This window comes from Nothobranchius furzeri, chromosome 19 (assembly GCF_043380555.1).
Source record: "Nothobranchius furzeri strain GRZ-AD chromosome 19, NfurGRZ-RIMD1, whole genome shotgun sequence".
NCBI lineage: Eukaryota > Metazoa > Chordata > Actinopteri > Cyprinodontiformes > Nothobranchiidae > Nothobranchius > Nothobranchius furzeri.
In genome coordinates, this window is record NC_091759.1 from 15,254,294 (window position 1) to 15,281,308 (window position 27,015).

A 27,015-nucleotide genomic window follows, 5' to 3' on the forward strand; every position below is an offset into this window, starting at 1 on the left:
AAGGGTCCAGCTCGTCCAGAACTCAACTACGAGATTTCTGGCAGGCACCAGATGCCAGGAACACATCTCTCCAGTGCTGGTGGCCTTACACTGGCTCCTGGTGCAGTACAGAGGCAAATGTAAGATATTCCAGTTTGAAGGCACTTCTCCCTCCTATCTGTCAGCACTACTGCACAGGCATCCCAACTTGATCTCTTTGCACGGTCGAGTGGAAGCTGTTTGTGGTCCCCCACTCCAAATACAGATGGGGGGGGGGTTTGCAATTTAGGTTCTGGCTCCTATGCTCTAGAATGAGTTACCTTTGAGTGTTAGGCTAGCACCATCGCTTCTAGTTTTTAAGTCTGGCTTGAAGACTCATTTAGGGATCACAAGACTGCCATGATCTTTTATTATTTTTTATTGTATTTCAGCTCATTTAAAACGTTTTATGATAGTTTCCTGTTTTTATTCAACGTTCTTTTAATGTTGTATGATTTTGTTTTGTATCTTATTTTCAATGATTCACAACACTATATTTGTTCTTATCGTGAGCTTTATAGTTGTGTTCAGCACCTCGGTCTACTGATAAGGTCGTGGAAGGCGCTTTATAAATAAATGAAATGAGTGTCCATTTTCTATCGATGGCTAATGCAGGAAATACGGCTAGAAGACCATTTTCATGTTCAGCATGCATGCAAAACTCAGAATGACCAATTGTATTAAAAAAGAACAGGAGTCCCTTTGCAATAGAAACAAACTTTATTCTGCAGCACCGATTCCTGCTGCATTTGTGAAGAAAAGGCTTCAGGATGACTGAGAAATTCCAGCAGCACCACGACTGTCTCATAAAGTTGACCCAGCTGCAGGATCAGGTCACTACCAGAGCACAGCTTGTTCAGTAATGGCATCTGGCAGGTGTGAGTACATCTGCAGCACACTGAGAACTTTTGGTGTCAAGAAGGTAAAGAAGCCACATTTCTACAAAAACAGAAACCAGGGACAGATTATTTTGAAATATTTTTAAGATGAATCTCATTTCTGATTGTTTGAAACATTTGTAAAACGTATTGTCTGGAAAAGAAAATATATCCGTGTTTGATTTTAAATGACAGGAAAAAGAACATCTGAGTTTTCCAAATCAGATCCTCGTCACTTTCACACGTGGTCTCAAATCAGATTCATTTTAGGTTGTTTTCAAAGTGGACTCAGTTCGGACCGTCATTTTATCAAACCTTTGTGTCACGGAAGAACGACAGACTGCACAATTTTGCACCAGAGGAGGAAGCAGCAAGATCACATGTAAACAACGGATAAAACAAGCTTCCCTTGGCGACTTGCTCACAAACTGCACAACCTCAGAACCAATACACACGTGTTGATACGTGTGGCATCCGTGTTTACTTCTGCAAACACAGTTACCTACCTGTGTATAACAGACTTAGTCTGATGGCGCTCACATTTAACTTATAGTGCTGACATCTAAGCAGAAATACAGGTTCAGCTAAAAAAGCTGAATTGATCATTAAAGATCTGCATAATGAAGTTTTACAGTTGTGTCCACAGAAGAACTTGTCCAGCAGTCAACAGAAACTCAAAACTAGCTCCATTGAGAACAAAGTGTCACACATCATCAGTTTTTTGATTTGGTTTATTCTCAGCTGGACCAAAAAGCAAGCTAAGATTTATTTCAGAACTGCTGAGAGTACGTTTTGTTTGTTCTGGTCAGGTTTTGTCCATTTTCAACAGAAGACAAAGACGACTAAAACAAAGTTGTGTGTTTTTCTAACCACTCTGTTCAGTTCCTTGAAAGAGTCACAATAGAGGGGAGCTCTACGTTTATGCTCCACCCTATTGTTGCTCTACACAGAACAAGGAGGGGCATCCCCCTTGCTGCTTCAGGTGGCACAAACAGGAGCATATGTTGCTTTATTAGTCTGCGCTTGAGTGTGTGCAACAACCACATCTGCTCATGCATGTGTGCTTAAAGTGGTTTCTCTCCCCTAATGTCTGTGTTTGCATGGGGAGGGGGACTTTGTGCTCAGATTCCACAGTCTCTTGGTGAAAGCTGCAGTTTGCTTCAGTGGTTCCATTTGGCCAACATTATGTGGCGTCCCAGCCCCCTCCCACTTCTGATAAACCACCTTTGCACATCTTGCCAGCCAGGATCAGGCCTGATCCTGTTAGCACTGCTTATTATATCTCCTCTCTCCGAAGCAGGAGGTAGACACGGTGAGGTCTGAGTTAATACGGCCAACTGCCATCAACACAACGCAACTGAAAGTAAAGCTGCAACAGGAAACTGGTGTAATGGTGGTTATTCTTTCGTATCACTTCCCCTTTATGGTGTAAGATACGCTGGCACGTCCTCTTTTAGTTCTTGGGCATTAATCGTTATGATAAAATTAAGTTTTCAAAGATTTAATTTAATCTTCCACATTTTCTGTGAAGCTTTTGGAGATAAAGTTTCTCACCTTCTTTGTGAAAAGCAAATATAGACTTTTCAGTCTGAATGCCCAATGGAGAGGCTTTTCACCGTGAACACATTTTATCCACCAGTATAAATTCTGTAAGTTAGGTGTCTGCAATCCCCACTTTAATACCGAATGATAAAACTCTTGTATTGTTTTATCACAGCGTGCTGGTCACTCTGCAGCCACCTTGCATTGCTCAGCATGTTGTACTCTAGGAAGCTGGTTGCTAATTTTACCAGAATAAAAGTGAACGAAAAACAACAACATGCTAAATGAAGAGTGGCAAGTTGACCAAGGAGACCAGGATTGGTTTTATTAGATTGGATAGGCTAATAATTCATCCAGCTTGTTATTTTTATCTTGTGTGCATGTAGGAACCTGCACCACACTACTCTGAACTACAAACCTGTTTAAGCCAGCAAACTGCACAAACGTGGATTTCTATGTAAAGCCTTATAAACCTGATTTTAGTGTCATTCTGGCATCATGTTAATATGACAAGCACCCACTTTCTGTGTCTCTTGTTAATAACACTAAAGGTTTGACAGAGGATGCTTCTGAATTTCAGGGAAAAACCGACCTCTCCAATGTGCATGAGAAAGAACGCCCAGTTATCCTCGTGCATGCTCGGTTTACAAGTAGCTGCCTGTCCTGCAGCACTTCTTCTAGGAGTAATCTGAAATTAATTTCTCCAAATAGTATGCCGAACTTTAGCTTACCTGTCGAGAAGAAAACCGGCAACAGAGGCATCTGTGGGGATCCCAGCCTACGCTTTCAGCGCAAGCCATAGTCGAAAAAGGGTCTTTAAAGAAACTCTGGTCTTATTTCTCACTTCAGAGGCCTTTGTCTTCATATCATGGACTTCGAAGGGTCTCTTACAACCCTCTGCCATTTTGAAAAGATTACAATGTGCGCCGGAAGGGAAAACTAACCCAGGAACGATCACGTACGACGACAGCCTTGTGTGAGAGCTTCACCAGATTGGTTGTCAGTTATGCGGACCTGTTCAGATGATCCACCTGGAAGTAAAAGATCCTCCGCTACACTAAGAACAGCGGGCATTTTTACTTATGGCAGGTACATTTCTAAACCATGATGTAAAAAGAGGCATGGTTGCAGATGCAGCACGTGAAGACCCCTAATCCTGCCGTCTGAAGCTACCTTCTCCTCCAGCTGAAACAGGAGCATCTGAGCTTTTCCCCCAGAGTAGGACCTAAGGCATCCATTCCTAACAGAGACCACTGAAAATGTAATAAAACATGAGTGAAGAACCTGTTTAAGAGAAATAAAGCTTCTAAACGCAGCCTGAACACAACACAAGAGTTAATGATGGATTAGTACCAATCCAAGTTTCATTGGACAGAGAAAATGTAATTACTTTAAAAAGATGGTGGAGCCCTCGTGCAGTTTACAGTTTCTCTGTTATGTGGTAATAATGAGCTTCAAGGCATATTGATCATCACTTTCTCAAAAGCTGTTTCACCATTTTAATGGGAGCATTAATTATTTACACAAACATGCTATACAGCCACGTTGTTGGCTCTGCATGTGTAGTAGGAGAAAACTAAGAAATAGAATGGAAGACATATATATATATATATATATATATATATATATATATATATATATATATATATATATATATATATACATATATATATATATATATATATGACTGTTGGTAATTCAGTTAATGCTAAATTCAGTTTTTTACACAGAACATCATGGGAACTAGAAAGTAATCAGCTGTCTGGTCATTATTGATCCATTATTTCTGGAGTGCAAAACAGAGTTATCATTCAGACCTTGAGTAAATCATGTTTGTTTTTGAGTGAACTTGGTGTGTGGCTGCAGTTTGGACCTTCCAGCTCAGCGTGGACACGGAACAGAGCTTTTCTCAGATTTCCACTCTCCCCGTTGCCTTAAAGACAAGTTGTGAACTTTGTGCTGGAAGCACCGGGTCCACGTTGCTATTCTTAGCACTCTTGGAATGCCTTTTCTCTGCCCTGTTATTTTGTTTGCGCTCTCCTCATGCAGGTCATGTTAGAAAACTTGTTTGGCCCAGCTGCTCTAGCTCGGGATAACAAGTTTCCCTCCAAGGCCGCTGACCTGCTGCTGAAAACTCATGAGACGATGAATAATGTAGTTCCTGTTCCTTTTCTTCAGGGTGATCACTTTAGTTTTCATCTCGAGATCATTTATTCCCAAACTGTAACATAATAGTTTCAATTGTTTAATTCAGCATGATAAATGTGTGCAGACATGTGTAACACTCTAAGTGTATGTTGTGGAAAGATCCGAACACAGTGGCATCTTCAGAAAAACTAAGCACTTTCTCTTTAAACTCCATAAATAATAAAACTATCAACACTTCTGAGGTGTTCCTGTTTTCAGGACAGATGTGATGACAAAACAGTTGAAGACAACAGGACTGAAGGTGTTTGATCTTGATAAGCACTGTGCAACTTTCCCTGTGGTGGCAAAGCTCACATTGAATGACGGTGGCACAGGAGTTAAGCGCTCACCCCGTAACTGAAAGGTTGCAGGTTCGAGCCCCGCTCAGTCTGTCACTGTCGTTGTGTCCCTGAGCAAGACACCCAACCCACCTTGCCTGCTGGTGGTGGTCGGAGGCACCAGTGGCACTAGTACTCAGCAGCCTCACCTCTGTCAGTGCGCCCCAGGGCAGCTGGGGCTACAATGTAGCTCATCCATATCAGCGTGTGAATGGGTGAATGACTGATTGTGTTGTAAAGCACCTTGGGGGGTTCCTGGTTTCTAGAAGGTGCTATATCAAATACAGGCCATTTAACATTTACTGCACGACCCAAAGCTTGAATGTAACCGGACTGCTTACACCGTACGTGCATTAGCAACATGTCAAAGCTAAAAACATACTAAAATGTTTTACATAACACGAGACTCTCGTGCTGTTATTGATGCATATTGTCCTTTAGGCTTGCCGTAGTTTTAGGAAGACACGCAGGGGGTTTATGGGGGTTGGAGGAGGAAGATTATGGGATGCCGTTTGTAAAGTCAAACAGACAAAGTTAAAGGGAGCAAAATCCGGAACAATTACCGGCTTGTGGTCTCCACTGCTTTAAACGCATATTTAGAACGTGGGTTCCACTCCATCCGTCCTTATGCGTGCCTGTTTGAGAGCCCCTACAATGACGAATAATGGCGTTGTGAGCACCAGCGTAGACAGAGAAAAATAAAACTAGCCTTTACACGTCCTGTCTGTGTCAGAATAAAAGCTAAAAATTAAATAACAGCTAATGTGAAGCTGAAAATTTTATAAATGAATGTTGGATAAACTGAAATATAGGTTTAAGGATTAGAGTTATTTTCAGATTTTCAGACTTTGGTCTTGACTACATGTGGACTAGCCGTTAGCTAATCAGTCCTGGTGACTGATCTGCTTTTCTACACACTGAGGCCATCTAGGAAGCTGTCAACAATGTGTTCATTTTACACAGAACCAAGTTTTAGACAGTTGCTGAAATTCACCTTCACTCTAAAATGATTAGCTGCGAAAGCTCTATATTAGACAGTTACTGATAATGTCAGCCCTGCCAGGGAACGCTGGTGTACAGAATGTGCTGATAAGTCGGCTGCTTGTGTCAGAATGTTTTCCTTGTTCTTTCTCTTCCTCCTCCTCTGAAAACAGTGGCTGCCTGGAGTTCTCCGTATCCAGCAGAGCGATCACATGTCTCCCAGGCTCCAGTAAATCACACAGAGCAAGTTGGGCTGCACAAAGGAAAACAGACCGACAGTGGAGAGGTGGTGCTGAAGAGGAGGGGGGTTGTGAAGACAGAGCACGTGTTCGAAGTAGCCTCACTCCTACCCTAACAGATATGCACGTGGATGGGGGGCGGGGGGTGGACAACACCACAGATGCACGTGAGTCCATCAGCTGGATTTCATAATTCATCTGTAGAAGCTTTGGACTTTGAGTATTTCCACATTATCGTAGTTTAAACACTCGTGGTAAAAGAAAATAGCTGTTTGACTTTTTTTTTTTTTTTTCCTTTTGTTACGTCTGATTTTCTAGTTGTTGAATTCCACACATGGTGTAAAGTAAAACAAATCCCCCGGATCCACAATCTGAAAAAAGGAGATGTGGAAAAGGGCACATGGGGATAAGGTTAATCATTTCCTGATTTATAAACCCTCGGTGCAACTCTGGAGCTTGAGAGCTCCACAATCATTCTTGCAGAACATCAAAATAAAACATGCTAATTAGCTTTCTGATGCAAAACATTGTGATATCTGACCTCGGTGTCTTCTACAGCGTTGAGACAGTTTGACCTAAATCACCAAAACAAAAGCTGATACAGGTTTTCTAGTTTAGGCAAAAAAAAATTTTTTTAATTAAATAAAAATAAAAATAAACTTTTAGCCTTCAAGCTAGCTTACTTCATTTTGCAGTATACTGACACATTCTTCTACCACTGTTTAGTTTCATTTCAAGAGGAAAAATACCTTTAAAAAATAAGAAAAAGCTAGATATGTGCATATTGTTTTAGAAAATAAGTCAATCATCAGAAAAAGAACTTCATCTGAAATTCAAAAGGAACCTAAACTAAAGTGAATTTAAGTTTCTAGATTCTCGTAAGCTGCAGCGTCCTGAGCTGCCACTGAAAAACATTTACGAGCTCCGATCATGTGACCTTTGTGTAGATCAAATTTTAAAAACCTCATTTTTAGAAACAATTAACTGAAACATTTAAAAAAATAAAAAATAGATCAAATGTTTCTATTAGTTTTGCATGCAGCGCCATCTGAAATATTAGTGCTTTGTGCTTTGGCAGAGGAGTAGAGTACACCTGGCCACAACCTGAGGGTTGCTGGTTTGAGCCCCACTCAATCTGCTGCTGTTTTTGTGTCTTTGGGCAAGACAGTTAACCCCCATTTCCTGCCGGTGGTGGTCAGAGGGACCGGTGGTGCCAGTGAGGTGTCGACAGCCTATTTGTCAGTGACCCCAGGGCAGCTAGGGATATATTGTAGCTCATCGCCACCAGAGTGTGATGTGTGTGTGAGTGAATGACTGATTGTGTTGTAAAGCATCTGGGGGGGGGGGGGGGGGGGGGGTCCTAGGACTCCAGAAGGTGCTATAGGGAAGGCTTTCTACCATTTAATTTTAACATTCTTTACTGATCAACATTCAGAGCAGTGATTTATTCTCACTCGGATGATGTTATACAACATTTTGGATTTATCAGGGAAAACACACTCAGAACCACTAGTTACAGCATGGTAGGGAACCCTGGACCTCGGCAGCCGCTATGCAGCACGTTTTAGAGGTTTCCCTTCTTCAACAAAGTTGAGTCACCTGTTCATCAGCTCATCAGGCTCTGTTGAAGCCGGTTAATCACCTGCTGATTAAAATCAGGTGTGTTAAAGCAGAAACGCCTCCAAATTGTACTGGATGGCGTGGATTACAGTAATAATGGCCGTTTCTCAATATGCACACTCATCTGAACTTGTGTACTCATGTACTTGTGAAATATCAAGAATGTTGGCCCAAGAACTGTTCCACTCTTAAGTATACATCATGGCAAGTACGCTCAAAGTTCCCAAATGTGTTCTTGCTCCGTCCGTTGTATCAAGGTTTCCCGTAATGCATTGCCTCGCAAACCATTATACCTCAAATGGAAAAAGGCAGAGGAGAAAGCTCTAAACTGTAGTGTTTATATATCAAAAGTACAAATTATTACATCTAAATAAATGAAAAATAAAGTTGTCTGTTATTGTTGTTAATTGTAAAATTTGCTTTGAGCATTTTTCCCCTGATTCTTCACGAAGCCTCAAAATGTTCATTATCTAACCCACTACCAAAATAAAAGCAGTGTTGCCTTAAATAGCTCTAATTTCATGAAAAAACTTTTTTCCCTCATTTAACAGTGGAAAGAGCTGGTATTTTATAAATTTTCATGAAAAGTGGAACAATTATAATATAAATAAAGCATAATCATTATTATTTTGTTATTCAAGGGACAAACTAGACTCTTATTTTGTATATCAGATAAGTTTTTAGCCATGACTTAACGGAATACGGTTCTGTTCAAAATGCCACCCTCATCCGCATCCTTCCATACTCTATAGAACAGACTTTCTGCTGTACTTGCCAAAAAAGTACTTGACAAATACACAAGAACGTACTAGCGTACAGTCAGGCACAATGGGCTTCACTAGGAAGACCCTGCTTTGAACTTTTTTGGGGAGATAACTATTTCAACTTTACGACTCAACATTAATCTTGACACTTATAAACCTTTACTTTTTGGGGTGGCCCTGTGGTGTGCTGAGTCCAGTTTCCTTTACATTAACATCTTTAAACCATCCCAGGTTTGTTGCTGATGAATACTTCTTTAAACCGACAATCTTGGTGCATTAATGACACAAAGGCAGCATACTCAACAAAGTCCAGTGCAGTAGGATTCTGCATCATTTGATTCACCCTTTCTTTTAATTTTGATACAGTATGACTAAGTGAAGTAATAATCTGTAATTAAGTTAGTCCACTTATCTACTAACCTAATTAAAAGTGACCTTTTGCAAAATCCTTGTAAATCCACAACACCTTCAAGACACCTGACTCACTATTAATGAAACAATGAGCCATAGTGCAGTAAGAAAACCTGCCATGTGATTAATGCTCTCTCAGTACGTCAGCAGTGAGCTGCAGATGCATTTTGTCGATCAGGACCAATAAAAAGGAGTGGGGTGTTGAAAACTGCCTAAAACCAGCTGAGGTTCTTCCCCTGCTGCTGTAAACAAACACCAGTCTCACACTGTTACCATAACAGTAAACTAGCAGCGATGTGGTGAGAATTTAGATATCTAAAAGCAAATAATGATATTGTGGAACATTATCACAATGAATGGCTGATTTTTATCCACCCATGATCTACTTTTAGGTTATTCTTCAATATTACTACTTGAGCTACATAAAAGTAAACCGTATTGTACGTTATGAGCAGCTTAATAGAATTCCAGTATCTTTTAATGATAAAAATAAATCAGCAAGCAAATCAGTTTTCAAAGAAAAGCAGCAGCAGGAACGTCTGGCATCATGAGTCAAAGATTATCAGAACACACACTTGTCAGAACTGGGACATGCTGATGGTACGTTTTGACCTGGGATCAGAATCTGCGTGACTTGGTAAAGCTGCGGCCACTCACTAAACTAGAAACATTAAATCCAACTGGGCTGTAAAAGTCCGCGCTTTTAGAAAGGTCACATGGTTTATTGTAAATTTCACTTAACACTGACAGCAACAGTCAAGCTGACATTCGCCAGTGAGTTAACATTTTATTGCTGCATAAACAACAGGAACTGAAGATGGTGTTTAAGTGTTGAATTCCTACTCGCTGTTATTTAATGACAGTTTACACTCCGTACCGGAACTGCACCGCATTCGTTCCGTACTCTCAGTCAGACCCTCCAGACTTAATGTTGTCACTGTTTCTCTCAATTATAATCCTGCTATGCTCGAAACATTTTCTATCTTGCTTTACAACATACTCAAATTTGTTCCTCTTGGTTGTAACTCATCCTGACTACAAACGGTAAAAATGGAAGCATGTTAACAAGATCAACAGAAAACAGATGAAGTGAAACAAGCATTGAAATTACATTAAGCAGCGTGTTTTGAACTAATTTCCCCTCCGAACTGATAGTTGAGTGACCTCGCTGTAATCTGTAGTCACTCTGACAAATGTTGATCGTTTATGAGTGGGTGTGGACATTTCGGAGGAGGATTATATTAGATGCAGGGACTTTGCCAAAGCACAGCTCTGAGTGAATTATCAGCCCGTTCAGCGAGGTGAAAGATAAATCATCTTGTAACCTTGTTGAAAATTCACCGTCTACGTGTGTGCTGCAGAGGGTTTGGCACCGGGCCATGCTGACACATAGCATGCTGCTACAGCACACCTGCTGGGTTTTGGTCTCCTTCCCCCTTTTCCCCTCCCCCCTCCCCCCTCCTCTGGTGCACCCTCCCCCCCTCCTCGCCTCTCGCCCCTCTATCTAAACTCAAGCTGGTTTCCTGGCAGTGTGGTGAGAGAGCCGTTGGGCTGAGTCTTTGTTTGCGTTCCGTTGGCTTCTTCCTCTTTTTTTTAAACTGAGTGCTTTGGTAGAGAAAAGATAGTTAGAGAGCCACCTCCCCTCCCCCACCCTCAGTATGCACGCCTCAGCATGGTGCTACATGCCGAGCGACCTGAGACACTCTCACAGTTCAATCCTCTGACTTTTATTGGCATGGCTGTTTATCACTCTCACACAGCACGTAGCCTTGCAGTTTATGCATTGAAAGTTTTGAATATTTGAGCTTTTGAACTGAATATTGTCCCAACAATAGAAAAAAAAGGTTTACTAAAATTAAACAGCAGATTTGAACATTCAAATTTTTATAAGAAGAATTTTCTAAGAAAAGTTTGAGAAGTTGTGCTGAGATTGGTTCGCTGGAGTTTTTGACAATTAAAATTGCGCCCACATTTTCAAAGTTAAACACATCTCTTTTAACAACGGTAGTTTCTGCTTCAGCCCTCTCCCCCCTCCCCCTGCCGCAAACTCACTGATGCGCCTGCAGCCTCTCGGAGTTCCCGCTGCTCTAAACATTAAAATAATTATTTCATTTTCTGTTCCTCACTTCTGATTACCTTCAATGGTGTCTGTTTGTTGCAACCAGCAGGTACAAAAACTAACTTGTTTTTATTTGACTATTTTTCTGTCTTGCCTGTTTATTATCTTCCTGCATCTCCTCTCAATCCTAAAGAAAAACTGCTACCTGGGTTCATATATATTCACCTCATGAGTTACCTTTGAACTGCAGTTCTAAAAGATCTACCGACCGTAAAAACAGCGGAGTGTGCGCAGCACGCCGGCCGCATCAGTGAGGTGCATCACTGGAGGACAACAGGTGATGCGCCTCGCTCCACAGCAGCGAAACGCATCAGGCACAAATAAAAGAATAAATGACAGAAAACATAAAAGGAAATGAGCCGACATGAACAATCGCGTGTTAAATTTGTTTTTGAGGTGGTGACACCTAATTTGATAATGTTATTGTGGCCGTGCTCAGGACGCAGATGTCTGGAGCACGTCAACAATCAGAGCTTTGCATGCGCAGACTGGTTAAGGTTAGGATGGGGGTGAGAGGAAGGTTAAATTGCAAGAGGGTAAAGGTCACCATTTGGTTAAATGTCCGTTTTACCGCGTGTGTCAGTACAGACGCTCTGGCACAGCGCGTCGCCTCCCGACGCGCAGGGGCTCGTCACCTGCGTTTCCGAGGACTGCATCTTGTCGGTCACATGACAGCGACTAGTCGATAATAGGCATAAAAAGTCACTACAGAGCAGTGAAGTTGACTAGTCGACTAGTTCATACAACCCCTAGGGTGGATGACTGTGTTGTGAAGTTCTTTGGGGGTTGTAGAACCCTAAGATGACACTATACAAGTACAGATCATTTACCATTTTATCAACTGCATTCCCCACCTTACACTACACCTCCCTCTACTCCCCCACTCGTCCAGATCTGGGCCAGCATCAGAATTTAACCATTAGCACTATCAAATAAAAATAAGTTAAGCCTACTCTTAAAAGTAGACAAGGTGTCTTCCTCACAGACTAAAGCTGGGAGCTGGTTCCATAAGATAGGAGCCTGATAGCTAAAATATCTGCCTCCCATCCTATTTTTAGATATTCTATGAGCAGTAGACCTGGAGTCTGAGAGCAAAGTGCTATGTTGGGAACGTATGGAACAATCAGATCACTGATGTATAATGGAGCATGATTATTAAGAGGTTTATATGTGAGAAGAAGGATTATAAAATCTATTCTGAATTTAGCAGGCAGCCAATGTAGGGAAGCTAAAACAGGAGATATGTGATTTCTCTTTTTAATTCTCATCAGAACTCTAGCTGCGGCATTTTGGACAAGCTGGACTTTTAACTCCATTCTGTGTTACTCCGCAAGTAACCCTAGAGTATGAAGGGCCTAAGAAGGTGCTACACATATACGGGCCATTTACCATTTATGAGCCAAATGTGATGTAAAAGATTTGAAAGAAACAAACCTCCGAAGGGAATAAAACAGACTGGGTGACAGCCACGAAACACACCTAACCACACCTGTGAGATGTGCTGTCTTCACGTGACTTGGCCTGCGTGTGTTCAGATTGTATTCAAGAGACCTAAGGTTAATCTGCAAACTGCATCAAAGTCTTACTTTTGTTGGGAAATTCATCTTATCACGTCACTTTGCAGCATCACAGTGCATAGAGTTTTCTTAGTGGTTTCTTCTCAATATTGTGTTTTCATTTATTTTGATTAACGTATGTTTGAAACATGTTTTACATAAACTAAAATGTAGTTTGAACATGTTTAAAACAATACATTCTTCAGTGGTATTTGTTAATTACTTATTTATTTTTTACCACTGTTTAGAACATCGTTCTGTCATAATTTTCCCCGGTATTAATGAAGAAGGCTACTGGACAAGAAAGTGCAGCAGCACCAGTAATGTCTCTTAAAGTTGATCATCCTGTGGGATCAGAGCACCAACAGTTTAGGCCTTGGTCAGGAATTACAGCCATGTGGTTGTCCCTCTGAAGCAAAGTCGGTAGATGACTTTCAAGAGAAAGGCCTGGTGTCACGATGGGCAGCAAAAACGCCCATTCTCTTCAAGCAAAAATATCCACAGACAACTGATAACTGGCTAAAAGTATTGGAATTTTAAGAACACGTGGTAAAGTAATTTTCTTAGATAAATCCCCTTTCTAATTTGAGGGCATCTGGAAAATGAATTGTTCACAGATGAAAATGTGAGTGCTACCATCAATCCTCTGTCATGTCAACAATAAAGCATCCTGAAACCATTCAGGTGTAGAGTTTCTTTTCAGTGACGGAGTGGACAAACTCCCAGTTTAGCCTCAGAACCTCACAAATAATGGTACCTGAACATCCTCCCAGAAGAACTCCTCCCAAACATCCAAGAATAGTTTGGTGATGGACAATGTATTTTCCAATTTGGTGGAGTAATGCCCCACGGTTTGGTGGGCCAATCATAGCGCTCTACCGGTTTGGTGGGCCAATCATAGCACTCTACCGGTTTGGTGGGCCAATCACAGCGCTCTACCGGTTTGGTGGGCCAATCACAGCGCTCTATCGGTTTGGTGGGCCAATCACAGCGCTCTATCGGTTTGGTGGTGCGACAGAGCGGAACAACTAAGATGGTGGCTCATTTGAAACAGCTTTGGCATCAGTTTTGGACTGTTTAGACCTGGGATTTTTTAGTCAAAAGCAGATAGAGGTTCTTACATCCTTTATTAAGTAAAAGTATGTTCAGCAGTGTATGGCAGACTGCCTAGTTTACTGACATCATGATGTTTGCTTTCCAGTAGCATATGGAGACAGTTTGTAAGGCAACCGTAGATTCCACACCACGACTGAGATCGGTTTATGTGTCGTGGCTAGACCATGTATATTCATATACAGCAGGGATTCCCTAAGTGTGGTGCGCACACCCCTGGGGGTGCGAGAGCTGCCGCTAGGGGTGCGGCGGGTGCGAGAGGTGAAAAGTGTAATGGCTGCTGAGCTCAGAGAAGTCTGTCATATGTCACCATTAGCGTAGTATATTTTGCATGTTTGTGTGCGTGTCCTCCGCATGTGCCCTAGCTTCCTATTAACAATGCGCCGAGCTTCAGCGCTCTGGCCTGCGCACACTGTCAATAGCAAGATATGTTCCGTATTTGATCATTTTTAACGATGTTGGAGGAATCTGAAGGTGGTGAGTCATTCTGGCAGATTGTAATTAACACCTGTCTCATGCAGGTGTTCTGACATTGTAAACCTCACACACACAACATTGTGGATGTGACTAAATAAATCAAGAAATGATTCCCATCTGAGCGTTTTAGCATTATTATATTATTATATTAGCACACTGACTGTGGGACAGCATTCTAAACATGTCAGGCTATTTACAGCGCGCTGAAGATCTGAAGTTCAGAGTGCGTCTGTCAGAGGTCAGACGCGTTCCAGCGGAACCACCAGTCCGCGTGGCAGCGGATCGCAGATTCAGCCACACCATAAAACAGCAATAAGTCGGTCTGAGGCAAAAGTGAACCTCATGGCTATATCTTTTCCATCTTTTCCCCCTATAGACATTTGATTACGCACAAGTAGGTGACCAGCTCAGGTTTACGCAGAGCAGAAGGAAGGAGAGAGCTCTGGCTGCACAGGTTAAACGTTCCTACTTTGAAAACCGTTAAATTGCATTGTTTATGTGCTACCTGGGCACTCTAAATCTTTATTTAAAATTAAATGAAAGGAAATTGTAATGGTTTTGAATGTTTATTAATTACTATTTAAAAAAATGAAAGTGATGGGGAAAAAGGTCGATCATATTTTTTTAACCCTGTCTGTCGTGTGACTGTTTAGCTTGACGTCTAATATATATATATGTATATATATATATATATATATATATATATATATATATATATATATATATATATATATATATATATGTATATATATATATCTATATATCTATATATCTATATATATATATATATATATATATATATATATATATATATATATACAGGTGCTGGCCAGTAAATTAGAATATCATCAAAAGGTTGAAAATATTTCAGTAATTCCATTCAAAACGTGAAACTTGTACATTATATTCATGCAATGCACACAGACCAATGTATTTCCAATGTTCATTACATTTAAATTTGATATTCATAAGTGACAACTAATGAAAACTCCAAATTTGGTATCTCAAAAAATTAGAATATTCTGAAAAGGCTGAATATAGAAGACACCTGCTGCCACTCTAATCAGCTGATTTACTCAAAACACCTGCAAAGGCCTTTAAAAGGTCCCTCAGTCTTGTTTTGAAGGCACCACAATCATGGGGAAGACTTCTGACTTAACAGCTGTCCAAAAGACAATCATTGACACCTTGCACAAGGAGGGCAAGACACAAAAGGTGATTGCTAAAGAAGCTGGCTGTTCGCAGAGCTCTGTGTCCAAGCACATTAACAGACAGGCGAAGGGACGGAAAAAATGTGGTAGAAAAAAGTGTACAAGCTCTAGGGATAACCGCACCCTGCAGAGAATTGTGACGACAAACCCATTCAAAAATGTGGGGGAGATCCACAAAGAGTGGACTGCAGCTGGAGTCAGCGCTTCAAGAACCACCACGAGGAGACTCATGAAAGACATGGGATTCAGGTGTCGCATTCCGTGTGTCAAGCCACTCTTGAACATGAAACAGCGCAAGAAGCGTCTCGCCTGGGCCAAGGACAAAAAGGACTGGACTGATGCTGAGTGGTCCAAAGTTATGTTTTCTGATGAAAGCAAGTTCTGCATTTCCTTTGGAAATCAAGGACCCAGAGTCTGGAGGAAGAGCGGAGAAGCACAGAATCCACGTTGCATGAGGTCCAGTGTAAAGTTTCCACCGTCAGTGATGGTGTGGGGTGCCATGTCATCTGCCGGTGTTGGCCCACTCTGTTTCCTGAGGTCCAGGGTCAATGCAGCCGTCTACCAGGAAGTTTTAGAGCACTTCATGCTTCCTGCTGCTGACCAACTTTATGGGGATGCAGACTTCACCTTTCAACAGGACTTGGCACCTGCACACAGTGCCAAAACCACGCACCTGGTTCAAGGACCATGGTATCCCTGTCCTTGATTGGCCAGCAAACTCGCCTGACCTTAACCCCATAGAAAATCTATGGGGTATTGTGAAGCGGAGGATGCAATACGCTAGACCCAACAATGCAGAGGAGCTGAAGACGACTATCAGAGCAACCTGGGCTCTCATAACACCTGAGCAGTGCCACAGACTGATCGAGTCCATGCCACGCCGCATTACTGCAGTTATTGAGGCAAAAGGAGCCACGACTAAGTATTGAGTGCTATACATGCACATTCTTTTCATGTCCATTCTTTTCAGTTGGCCAACATTAGAGAAACAAACATTTTTTCATTGGCCTTTAGAATATTCTAATTTTCTGAGATACCAGATTTGATGTTTTCATTGGTTGTCACCTATAAATATCAAAATTAAACGTAATAAACATCGGAAATACATTGGTCTGTGTGCATTGCATGAATATAATGTACAAGTTTCACGTTTTGAATGGAATTACTGAAATATTTTCAACCTTTTGATGATATTCTAATTTACTGGCCAGCACCTGTGTATATATATATATATATATATATATATATATATATATATATATATATATATATATATATATATATATGTATATATATATATATATATATGTATATATATATATATATATATATATATATATATATATATATATATATATATATATATATATATATATATATATATATATATATATATAGCCATGCCCTGATGTGGGGGTGTGTTGACATGGTCGGGACATAGAAGGGGGTGTGTGGCTAAATAAGGAAACCGCTGATATACAGTGTAGAGGATGGCTTGCCAGGCTAGACCAGCTAAAGCCAAACACAGCTGGTTAGGGTGAGAGTTCCCCTGTTTCTGTTTGCTCATTGCACAGAAATGTCAGTTCATCTCAGCTGGCTCAAACACAAGTCAGACCTAAAGTGTTAGTTTTCACTTAGACTCGAAATGTTATCGCTCTCTTGACACAACTGTTTTAGTTAAACGTTAGAAGTGTGTTCCAAGATGGTGGTGTAGCAGAAATACCTCAAACGCAAAGGCATTGATATGATTAAGTTCCTTCTCCTTGTTTGTTGGGTTTCTGCAACAATCAGTGTGTCTGTGAATCTTCTTGGGGCCATGTTTCATTACTCCATCACTGCTTGTGTCTTTGCTTGAATGATAATGAGGAGGAGCAGTGGCTATTAATAAAAACATTTTACTCCAGGGAATCAGTTTCTTACAGTCAAACTGGAGTAGACAGTGCAATGACACGTTTTCCCAAGTTTCTCACATTTGCTTTGTCTGGGGAAATTAAGCCAAACATATTTCAGAGAACAGAACATTTCTGGCCACGTTAAAGTGCATGTTTGTGTAAAACATAAATATGTACCATCTTAAACATTGTATTATGTTTTCCTGAACCGCCCCTGACCCATTGACATTACGGTAAACTCGGTCTGTGCCGGGCGGAGTGATTGCATTGATGTTAGCATTGTCCGTGCATTATTTGTACAGAGCTGACCGCTTCTTTCGGCCCAGCTTCTCTGTGGTCTACTTCATGCTGAGCTGACCCAACGCACCCACCTATGGACCGATTGGCCAACTGAAACGATGTCACTCTCACACCTACCTAATAGTGGGAGCCTCAGATTGGCGTGGGTACTATCTGCCAGTGGCAGCTTCCCACCCGCATATAAATGAATTTTGCATAAATCTTAACCTTTGAACCCCAGGAACCATAAAACTACTGTACAAATAAAAGTCTGATGGACAATTGACAGCAGTCTTAAAGATTCTAAAATAACAATACATGACTAAATAGGAAATGATGAAAAAAAAAAATGTTAATAATCCTAAGAAAAATGTCAGAATTCTGACTTTTGTCTCAAAATTCTGTTTCTAGTCTAAGAATTCTCATCATTTCTTTCCTCAGAATTCTGTCTAAATTCTCACTTTAACCCTCTGGAGGCAGGCGTTGCAGATTTTCAACTTGAAAACCTACCTACCTGGTTACTTCACACACGTATTTCATGAGCATTTTTAAACTCAGAAGTACCCCTGAAGAACTTTGTTGTTCGTCCTTTTATCAAAACTTATTTTGAGCCTGAGATATTTAATATTCCTGAGAAAAAAGTCAGAAGTCAGAGCTTGAAGTCAGAATTCTAACTTTTGTCTTCGTCTTTAATCTAAGAGTTCTCACCTTTTTTCCATAATTCTAACTTTTTCCTCAGAATTCTGCCTTAATTCTCAGATTTCTAACCTTATTAATCCTGAAAAAAAAGTCAGAATTCAGAATTTAACGTCAGAATTCTTCGAAGGAAGTCAGAATTCTAACTTTAAAGAGGGCAGAACTGCACTTGGCTGCTCTTGGTTAGCTTAGCCAGTACTGTCAGACATAAAGGCTTTTTGTCTGATAAGAGGCTTAAAAAACATCTTTCTTTGTGTGTGTGTGTGTTCTGTCTGGCTGTGAAGCAAACAGAATAGACCCTGCGCACGAGAAAATGCTAACTTCCTGTTTTGAGACCGGATGTAGAGTTGTTTATTTCCGCTAACTTTTTTGTGCATTTGTTTTGCTGTATCGCTACTGTTCGCTGACTCAAAAGTCATGTCAAAATTACAAAAACGGAATGATCGCATTAAGCTACAAAGAGCAGAAAGTGGGAACACTCATCACTGCTGTGTCCCGCTGTGTACTGCTGGGGGAGATTTAACAAAACCATTAGTTTTCACTCCTTTCCAGATCCTGAGTTGCGGGCACAATGGCTGATAAAAGTCAGACGGGACCGCTTCAGAGTTACGGCCATCTCTAGAGTGTGTAGTCGGCATTTTGAGACTGGCGAGATCTTCTTGTCTTCCTCTGGAAAGCGATGTCTTCAGCCAAAAGTTGTTCCGTCGTTATTCCACTGGAATGACTACATGAAAAAGTCAGAACGACCCGGAGTTTGGGAGCGCTGCTCTCGGCCTGTTGACACCGTGGCTATGGCAACCGAGGACAACAACACAGAGGATGGAAACACCGATATCCCTATCGCGGGTTATGCTGAGTCTGATCCAGCCTCCACCCCCATGACTGAAGATCAAGATTATGCAGCAAGCTCTTTGATTGTCGTAGATCGCATTAAATACGAATCTATGTCAAGGGAGATCGAGGAGCTCAGGCAGCAGCTTGAGTCATACCTTCTCACTCAGGGGTTTGGACTGCAGCGATTTGCCACATCACGCGATGACATTCAGTACTATACAAGGTAAGTAATCCTGAAGGTTTTAAGTTACCCTACATACTTATACCATTGTAGATCTATCTATCTATCTATCTATCTATCTATCTATCTATCTATCTATCTATCTATCTATCTATCTATCTATCTATCTATCTATCTATCTATCTATCTATCTATCTATCTATCATCTATCTATCTATCTATCTATCTATCTATCTATCTATCTATCTATCTATCTATCTATCTATCTATCTATCTATCTATCTATCTATCTATCTATCTATCTATCTATCTATCATCTATCTATCTATCTATCTATCTATCATCTATCTATCTATCTATCTATCTATCTATCTATCTATCTATCTATCTATCTATCTATCTATCTATCTATCATCTATCTATCTATCTATCTATCTATCTATCTATCTATCTATCTATCTATCATCTATCTATCTATCTATCTATCATCTATCTATCTATCTATCTATCTATCTATCTATCTATCTATCTATCTATCTATCTATCTATCTATCTATCTATCTATCTATCTATCTATCTATCTATCTATCTATCTATCTATCTATCTATCTATCTATATATATATATGTGTGTGTGTGTGTGTGTGTGTGTGTATACTGGTTTTTAAAATAATTTCATGATGGCACCCCTTTGTTTCCATTTAAGTTTGATCTGAAAGTTTGCAATTGCTCCAGAAAAATAAAATTTACGCCCACCATTTAAACGCAGATTTCCATCATACGAGCATCTCAGAATCAGAATCAGAATAAGCTTTATGCCAGCGCTCCAGCGACCCCGAGCATAGGAACTTGACTCCGCAACACAACCTGACCAAGGTTAAACACACACACACATGTAGACAAAAACAGGTACAGGCAGTCACAAGAGCAGCCAGAACGGCGCTCATTTCATTAGATGAAAAGGGTGTTACATGAGGATAATTGGGGTAAGGTAAAAAAAAAAAAAAGGCATAGCAGAGTTAGTCCCAGCAGGGAGTAACTCTATTATACAAAAAACTACATACGTTTTTTTTTTCTCTCTTCCAGAAATTGTTGCCTATTGACGAGCTGTCTCTGTTCCTCAGTTATCTGGCAACCGGCTGTACACAAAGGGAACTTTGTCACAAGTTTAACATCCACAGAGCTACAGTGAGTAGAATACTTGTGTCATGGTCCAACTTTTTGTACACCTTGCTTGGATCTGTCTCCATCTGGATGGTGCCTGACAGAGTGAGAGAGAACTGCCCCAAAGATTTCAGTGGCCCTTACAACAATACTCAGGTCATTCTTGACTGTACTGAAATGAGGTGCCAAACACCCTCCTCCCTTCTGCTCCAGAGCGAGGCGTTTTCAGCTTACAAGTTGAACTGTACCTTCAAAGTGTTGATTGGCATGTCCCCCCATGGAAGACTCACATTTGTCTCAGCACTTTTTGAAGGCTCCATAAGTGACAAAGAAATTTTCCGTCACTCCTGCATCTCCTCCCTCCTAACGCCCGAGATGGATGTAATGGTGGACAAAGGGTTTCTGATCAATGAGCTAGTGCCTGGGAAAGTCCATCGCCCAGCCTTTTTGTCCAAGCAAGCCCAAATGTCAGAGGTGGAGGTGCTTAGAACCCAGTCTGAGGTTCCACGTGGAGAGGCCCATCGGGAGGGTTAAAGAAAACAAACTTTTTGACACAGTCATCCCTCTTTCCATTTCTGGAAGTATTAACCAAATTTTACTGTTATATGTCTCCTCACAAACTACCAATACGGACCCCTGGTCAAAAAATGGGTGCTCGAGTAAAAGCTTGAAGTCGGTATTGTCTGTTTAGTAGTAGGGAGAGGTAGCCAGTATTTGGAAAAATAATCTGCAGTTCTTTTCGTTACTGAATACAAAATTCTTACCTTTAATATTGAAATGGAGATGAAAGTGTTACTACTAAGTTTGAGTAACTGTTTTATGGTTTTGTAATATGTATTTTAAATTCATGTATTTGGTTATTCCCCAACAATAGAAGTAGCTGATTTTGTTTTTAAGTAAAATTGATGAAGAGCTAACACACCCCTTCCATGGTTAAATAAAGTTCAATGATAGATGTTTTATTGTTTACTTTGCAAATAAAACCGCCTTCCTTTAACAGCACTGTCATTTGCTCTGTTGTGTGCTTCTTATTGACTGCAATAGATTTAAAAATGATAAATACTATTTTTCTGGAATTCGGAAATAAAAACTCAATTTTCAAATGATCAACTATATTTTAACATACTGTGAATTTTATAACAGCAAACATATGAACATTTATGTAATGGTTTAAACACAAACTCTGCAGATATTAATGCATAAAAAAATTGAACAACATGGAAAATAATACAAATGCCTTTGCAGACCATGTGTGTTGATGACATTTAAGTCAGGAATAACAAGCTAACCATTTATGACAGTGCAAGGAATTTGTCCATGAACACATGAAAATAGAACATGTCTATCTTACTCTTCATTGTCTCCATCACACCCTCATCCCTCTGTATTCTTTGGATGAACACATCTTCTTGAGCAGAGACCACACATTCACACCAACTCATCCCTGTAGTTAGCAGCTGGCCCTGAACTTGCCAATAATAGGCATGTGATGGTTTAAGCTGCAATGTCCCACTGATGACCTTGAGGTAAGGTGCGTCTACATAATTTTTAATGTTTGGACATTTTATTTATAAATGGCCAAATTGAGGTTGCTCTAAAGGGTAAAAAATGATACCATCTGGTGATGCACCAATCCATGGTGCAGCCGGGTGCACCACAAATCCACATTTGTAATGGTTAACTCGTTTTATCTGGCAGTATTCCCAGATAGCATCTGCCTCTAACTCTAAACCCCTCTTCATTGGGCCTGTCTGGCGAGTACCTTTCAAGATGCGTTCAGCCAGCAGCTCTTCGGAGAGCTCACCCACATGACAGATCTCTCTAAATCGAGATGCAGTCACTTGTGGTCTCTGTACATTGTGCCAGTCGGCTCACACACACTCTGCTCTCGCGTAGCACATTCTATGCCCTGGGACATATCGAGGGTTACCTCAAGACTTTTCATGTGCAGCTGTTGCTTCCTGGAACAGACAAACATGCATTCTGATGGTTTCAGTCTGTAGTCTTGCAGGGGCAATGGTGGAGGAGGTGGAGCATTATGGAGGGTCTTCACTTTCTCTTTGGGTGGTTGCTGATAAGAAAGTGGACTTCCTTGTTGCACTTTGCCGAGCAGTGAGTCCACCAGTGGGATGTCTTCGCCTATTCCCATGCTGCAGATCATAGGCCGGTCAGCATCGGAGAAAGGTTGGTAGACTTCAGAAACCCGCAGAACCGAGAGGTCAGGAAGGGCCCAGTGAAGGCCTTTGTACAGTTTGCTCCTGAATGTTAAGAACACACATACAGAAAATTGTAATCAATACATAAATGTTGAAACCAATCACATTTATTACTTGGTAGGCCCTATAACTCACTATATTACCTCTGATGGCGTGTTTGAATCTGAAGCTCCTGTGCATGCGTCAAAAAACCTCTCACGGCATGCTAGTGTGCCGCGGCACAGTGGTTGAAAAACACTGATCTAGAGCCCTGTGTTAGGAAGCCCAGAGTAGTGAACCTTTTTTGATACAAGCTTCAGGTGATTCAGAAAACTTCATTTAGCCATCACTATATATATCACCATGAGAATCTGCCGTTTGAAAACAGTAAACAAACTGCCCCCCATTCTGTATTAAATATTATTGCCCTATAAAATGCTGTGATATTATCTGAAACCCCATCAGTAGCCAGTACTTACCGCACTCCCTCTGTGGTCTTTCTTGTTTTGGGTTTGGCTGAGAGGACAACCATCTTCTCCACAGGGCCAGGCTTTATCCCCTATCAAACTATGGTCAAAATAAATGTAATGTATAAAGTTACATAAAAAATATTGTGACGATTGGACTCACCGTAACTCTCGGCTTATGCCACTGTTGTTCACCTTTAGTGCAGCTTAACATTGGGGGAACAACTTGGACTTTGAACTGCGAATAGTGTGCAGATTGAAAGAGAAGAGCAACACAGTGGTTGCATAAAGCTTTTCCAGCCTTACACATGCAGGCGAAGTCCAGCAGTTGCACAGGCTGTGAATCTTTCAGTACCACCTACAAAGTACAATATTTCAATGTATTTAATATAAATATTGAATATCCCTAGAAATATAATCAATTTCTAAAGATAGCATGTTTGTCAAATGCACTAATTTCTGAGCACGTCCCTGATATGACAGCCTGACATGATCCTAGCAACATCCTATAATTTGCATCCAACCTTTTCATTATACACTCTGAACACAACAATTTCACACTGCCTCTTTTTAAGATCTTACGCTGAGTTTGTGAGCTTTCTCGGTCTTCTTCATGGACAAGAAGCATTCTGCCCTGACCACCACCTCTCCTGTGCCGTGATTGTTTTCAGACGCGGCAGAAAAACAAAACTTTTAGTAAAGTTAGTAACAGAATGACGTTAGTCGGTAAGTTATAGGTGCAGGAACTGTAATACAAAGATAATATATACAGAAACTTGAAGCAGATATTTTCATGAAAAAAAAACATCAAATGATCAATTTTTACGTTTGAAGAGTGATCGATGTTTTTTTTTTTTTTTTACCGTGTCCTGTCTGGCTGTGAAGCAAGCAGAATTGATGTGTGAATGCTGGTAACAAGCCTTACAGATTTACTCTCAGGTGGAGCATCAAAGCGTTTGCTTTTAATGTCACGCCTGATACTTAAAACTTTATTGTTATTGTTGTTGAATGCTTTGTAATTCCGACCAGACACGGAGACAGAGGTGAAAGAGAAAGGAAAAGAAAAGGTGGGGAGGGGGGGGGGTCCACAAAATAAACAATAATGAACAAGAGTCTGCTTCTAGACCTGCAGAAAGAGACCAAAAAAAAAAACAAAAGGGAAAAAAAGGGACACAACAACAATACAACAAGATCAAGCTATCACTGCGTCAACTTGATGATGAAATATAAAATCAACATTGCTTAACTGAACAATCACACGATAATAAATCACAGTGCATTTAGTGCCCGCCATAGTCTTAAGACATGTGTTGAACGTGCCCAAGCCCATACTTATGAGAGCACCATGTGAGCACCTGTGTGTGTACACGCGCTTGTTTATTTAAGGTTTCTCTATAGGAGCGCCCAACAGAGAGTGTGAGGGGCCACAGATCCACCCCCCAAAGATGCACAGGAGATGGGCGGAGCTCCAAGTCTCAGAGATCCAGGCGCTGCCCCAGAACACAGGAACCCCAAGGTGACTGCAACCAGAAAGGCCCCCGGCCCCCTCGAGAGGCACAGAGGATCGCCCCGGGGGGCCACAACCAGCAGCTGGCAGAGTCCCGGGAGATATCGGCGGCTAGCCCACAGGCCCGCCCGCAGCCTCCCACCCCCTAGCCGGCCGAGCCCGGGACCCAGCGACCCGGGACCCAGGGGTGACCACCCCCGCCGGGGACCCAGCAGAGCCCAGGGACCCAGACCCCACCAGGCAGCCACTGGGATCTATCCGGCAGATGCCAAAATCTTAAACCCCCAGACCCGGTTGCCACAAACACTCAGGCAGACCAAGGAACAGCCCCTCACACCAGGTGTGGCAGGGGGAGGGGGGATGAAGATCTATATCATCATAAGAAGTTCCAGGAGAGGGGAGGAGTCAAAGGCCCCACCTGACATATACAGTCATACACAAACACAGTCACACACTCCCTCCCTCATGCTCACACATGCACATACAACCAAAGACTTACAAAAATGCACGCCGGACACCCACTCATGCTCCCCATACACACCCTATTCACTCTGGTCCCGGTACTGCTGCACACTGGGTACAACATTACCGGTAACCAGAGTTTGACCCTTTCTGCTGGGGTGCTGATGAGCAGGCCCCCCCGCCCAACGCTCAGCACAGCAACCCACCACCCCAGACCCCAACCAGACGGCCAGATCCCCCTCTTAGCCTCCAGCCCCAGTAAGCCAAGCAACAACAGAGGTGGCTAAGACCCCCTAGTCTCCCTCCGCCTGCTCCAATATAGTGTTGTGTGATCATGAGGTGTACTACATGGCTGTGGTGAGTGGGCAGTGCGGGCATCATCCGGCCTATGCCAGCTGATGCCACCGCACCACCCCACTTACACCCTCAGCCCTCGGTGTCTAAGTGCGGTTTAAAATTGGAAGTGGGCACCGGCACCCGGGAGGAGCCTGAGATATCCCCCTGCTAAGTGCCGTGGAATGTGCTCACTCCCAAGACCCTAAGTGTGTGTTTGTGTGGAATGTCGTCAGTGGAAGTGTATAAGGTGCAAATAAAATTGGGGGGCAGGTTGCCACAGGAATGCGGAAATGGGATCCATACCCGCACTCCCTGATTTGCCCACCCCCCAAGGTCCTATGTGTATGTTTGTGTGATGATGTGAGGGAGCAGGAGGAGAGAAATATGCGGGGATGGGGAGGAATGGCTGGTTGGGCTTAGCCCTCCAGGGAGCCAGCTCCCCTACTGGCCCCAATAGGCACCTCTGTTGTCAAAATGTCACACAGGGCATGGAGACCCCAGCCCATCCTGCCAGGGCCCAAAGCAGCAGCATTACAGAGCCTCACGGAGTCCGAGGGCACCAACCCAGCCCCACCCCAGCAGAATATCTATGCCCATCCCTGCATTTGCACAACTTCCAGAATATATAAGACATGGGACATCCAGGTAAGGTTGGGTCCTCCCCCTCCTGGACCTCCCCCTCCCCTGTGATGGAATGGCAGAGGAGCAATAAATATAACAAGGTCAAAATAAATATAACATATAAAGTTACATAAAAAATATTGTGACGATTGGACTCACCATAACTCGGTAAGTTATAGGTGCAGGAACTGTAATACAAAGATAATATATACAGACACTTGAAGCAGATATTTTCATGAAAAAAAAATCAAATGATCAATTTTTACATTTGAAGAGTGATCGATTTGTTGTTTACATCACTCAACACACAAGCAGAAATGCATTACAAAATGAGAAGACACATCGTCTACATTAAGGAGCGCATCTCTGTATAGTGACAGTTAATATGCCTTAAACAGGCATTCAAACTACGGGGGAACGTTAGTCAACAGCCAGATGTTCCCCTGCTACACTCAGATGAGCTAACCCTAACCAAACAACCACACAGCATATCAACAAACCGTGAAAAAAGCCAAAAGATAAAGAAAATAAATGGCTGTTTCGGTGTTAAGGGTCTCTATATATTAGTATTAATGAAGGATGTGTTGTTGTGACTTACCTTTGAAATTATACAAATACTGAGAGATGTAAAATTTGAATCCTTTCTCTCTTTTGCTCTGAGGCGCGGGGGAAAAAAATCAACAAGTCGATGAACATCATCTACAGATATATTCGGCAAATGTCCGAAACATCTTGAGAAGTTTAAATCGCCGCTTAATTCAGCCATTTGGCTGACTTCTGATGGAAAACCCGACTGTAAATCCTAGCGTAAACATGCTCCGGCAAACCTGCAGTGGCTCACAACGGAAGCGAAAGACTCTACAGGAGTTTTTCCCCCGGAAGTAGCATATGCTAAGATGCACACAGTCTATTGATGTCTGAATGCTGG

The 27,015-nt window shown here is 41.7% G+C and overlaps 1 protein-coding gene across 2 annotated transcripts; it reads right to left on the minus strand.

The window, feature by feature from the left end:
• Positions 1-21,613: 21,613 nt before the first annotated feature.
• On the minus strand, positions 21,614-23,390 carry LOC107394363 (uncharacterized). 2 transcript variants are annotated; one of them, XM_015973289.3, is made up of 3 exons: positions 23,325-23,390; positions 23,174-23,253; positions 21,614-22,757 (listed from the first exon to the last, which is right to left on the minus strand). In XM_015973289.3, exons 1-3 carry the CDS (start codon positions 23,373-23,375, stop codon positions 22,337-22,339), a joined length of 552 nt encoding a protein of 183 aa, XP_015828775.3. In that variant the 5' UTR covers positions 23,376-23,390; the 3' UTR covers positions 21,614-22,336. The 2 variants fall into 2 exon arrangements, with proteins under 2 accessions (XP_015828775.3, XP_054600937.1); XM_054744962.2 differs by having other exon boundaries at positions 23,174-23,261; positions 23,325-23,375.
• Between the last annotated feature and the right edge of the window lie 3,625 nt (positions 23,391-27,015).

Bases quoted from the DNA above. Each gene is read 5' to 3' on its own strand.
- LOC107394363 (XM_015973289.3), bottom strand. From the start codon at position 23,375: ATGTTAAGCTGCACTAAAGGTGAACAACAGTGGCATAAGCCGAGAGTT. The intron at 23,254-23,324 runs GTGAGTCCAATC...ATAGTTTGATAG, and splicing joins GGCATAAGCCGAGAGTTACG to GGGATAAAGCCTGGCCCTGT. The intron at 22,758-23,173 runs GTAAGTACTGGC...CTTAACATTCAG, and splicing joins AAGACCACAGAGGGAGTGCG to GAGCAAACTGTACAAAGGCC.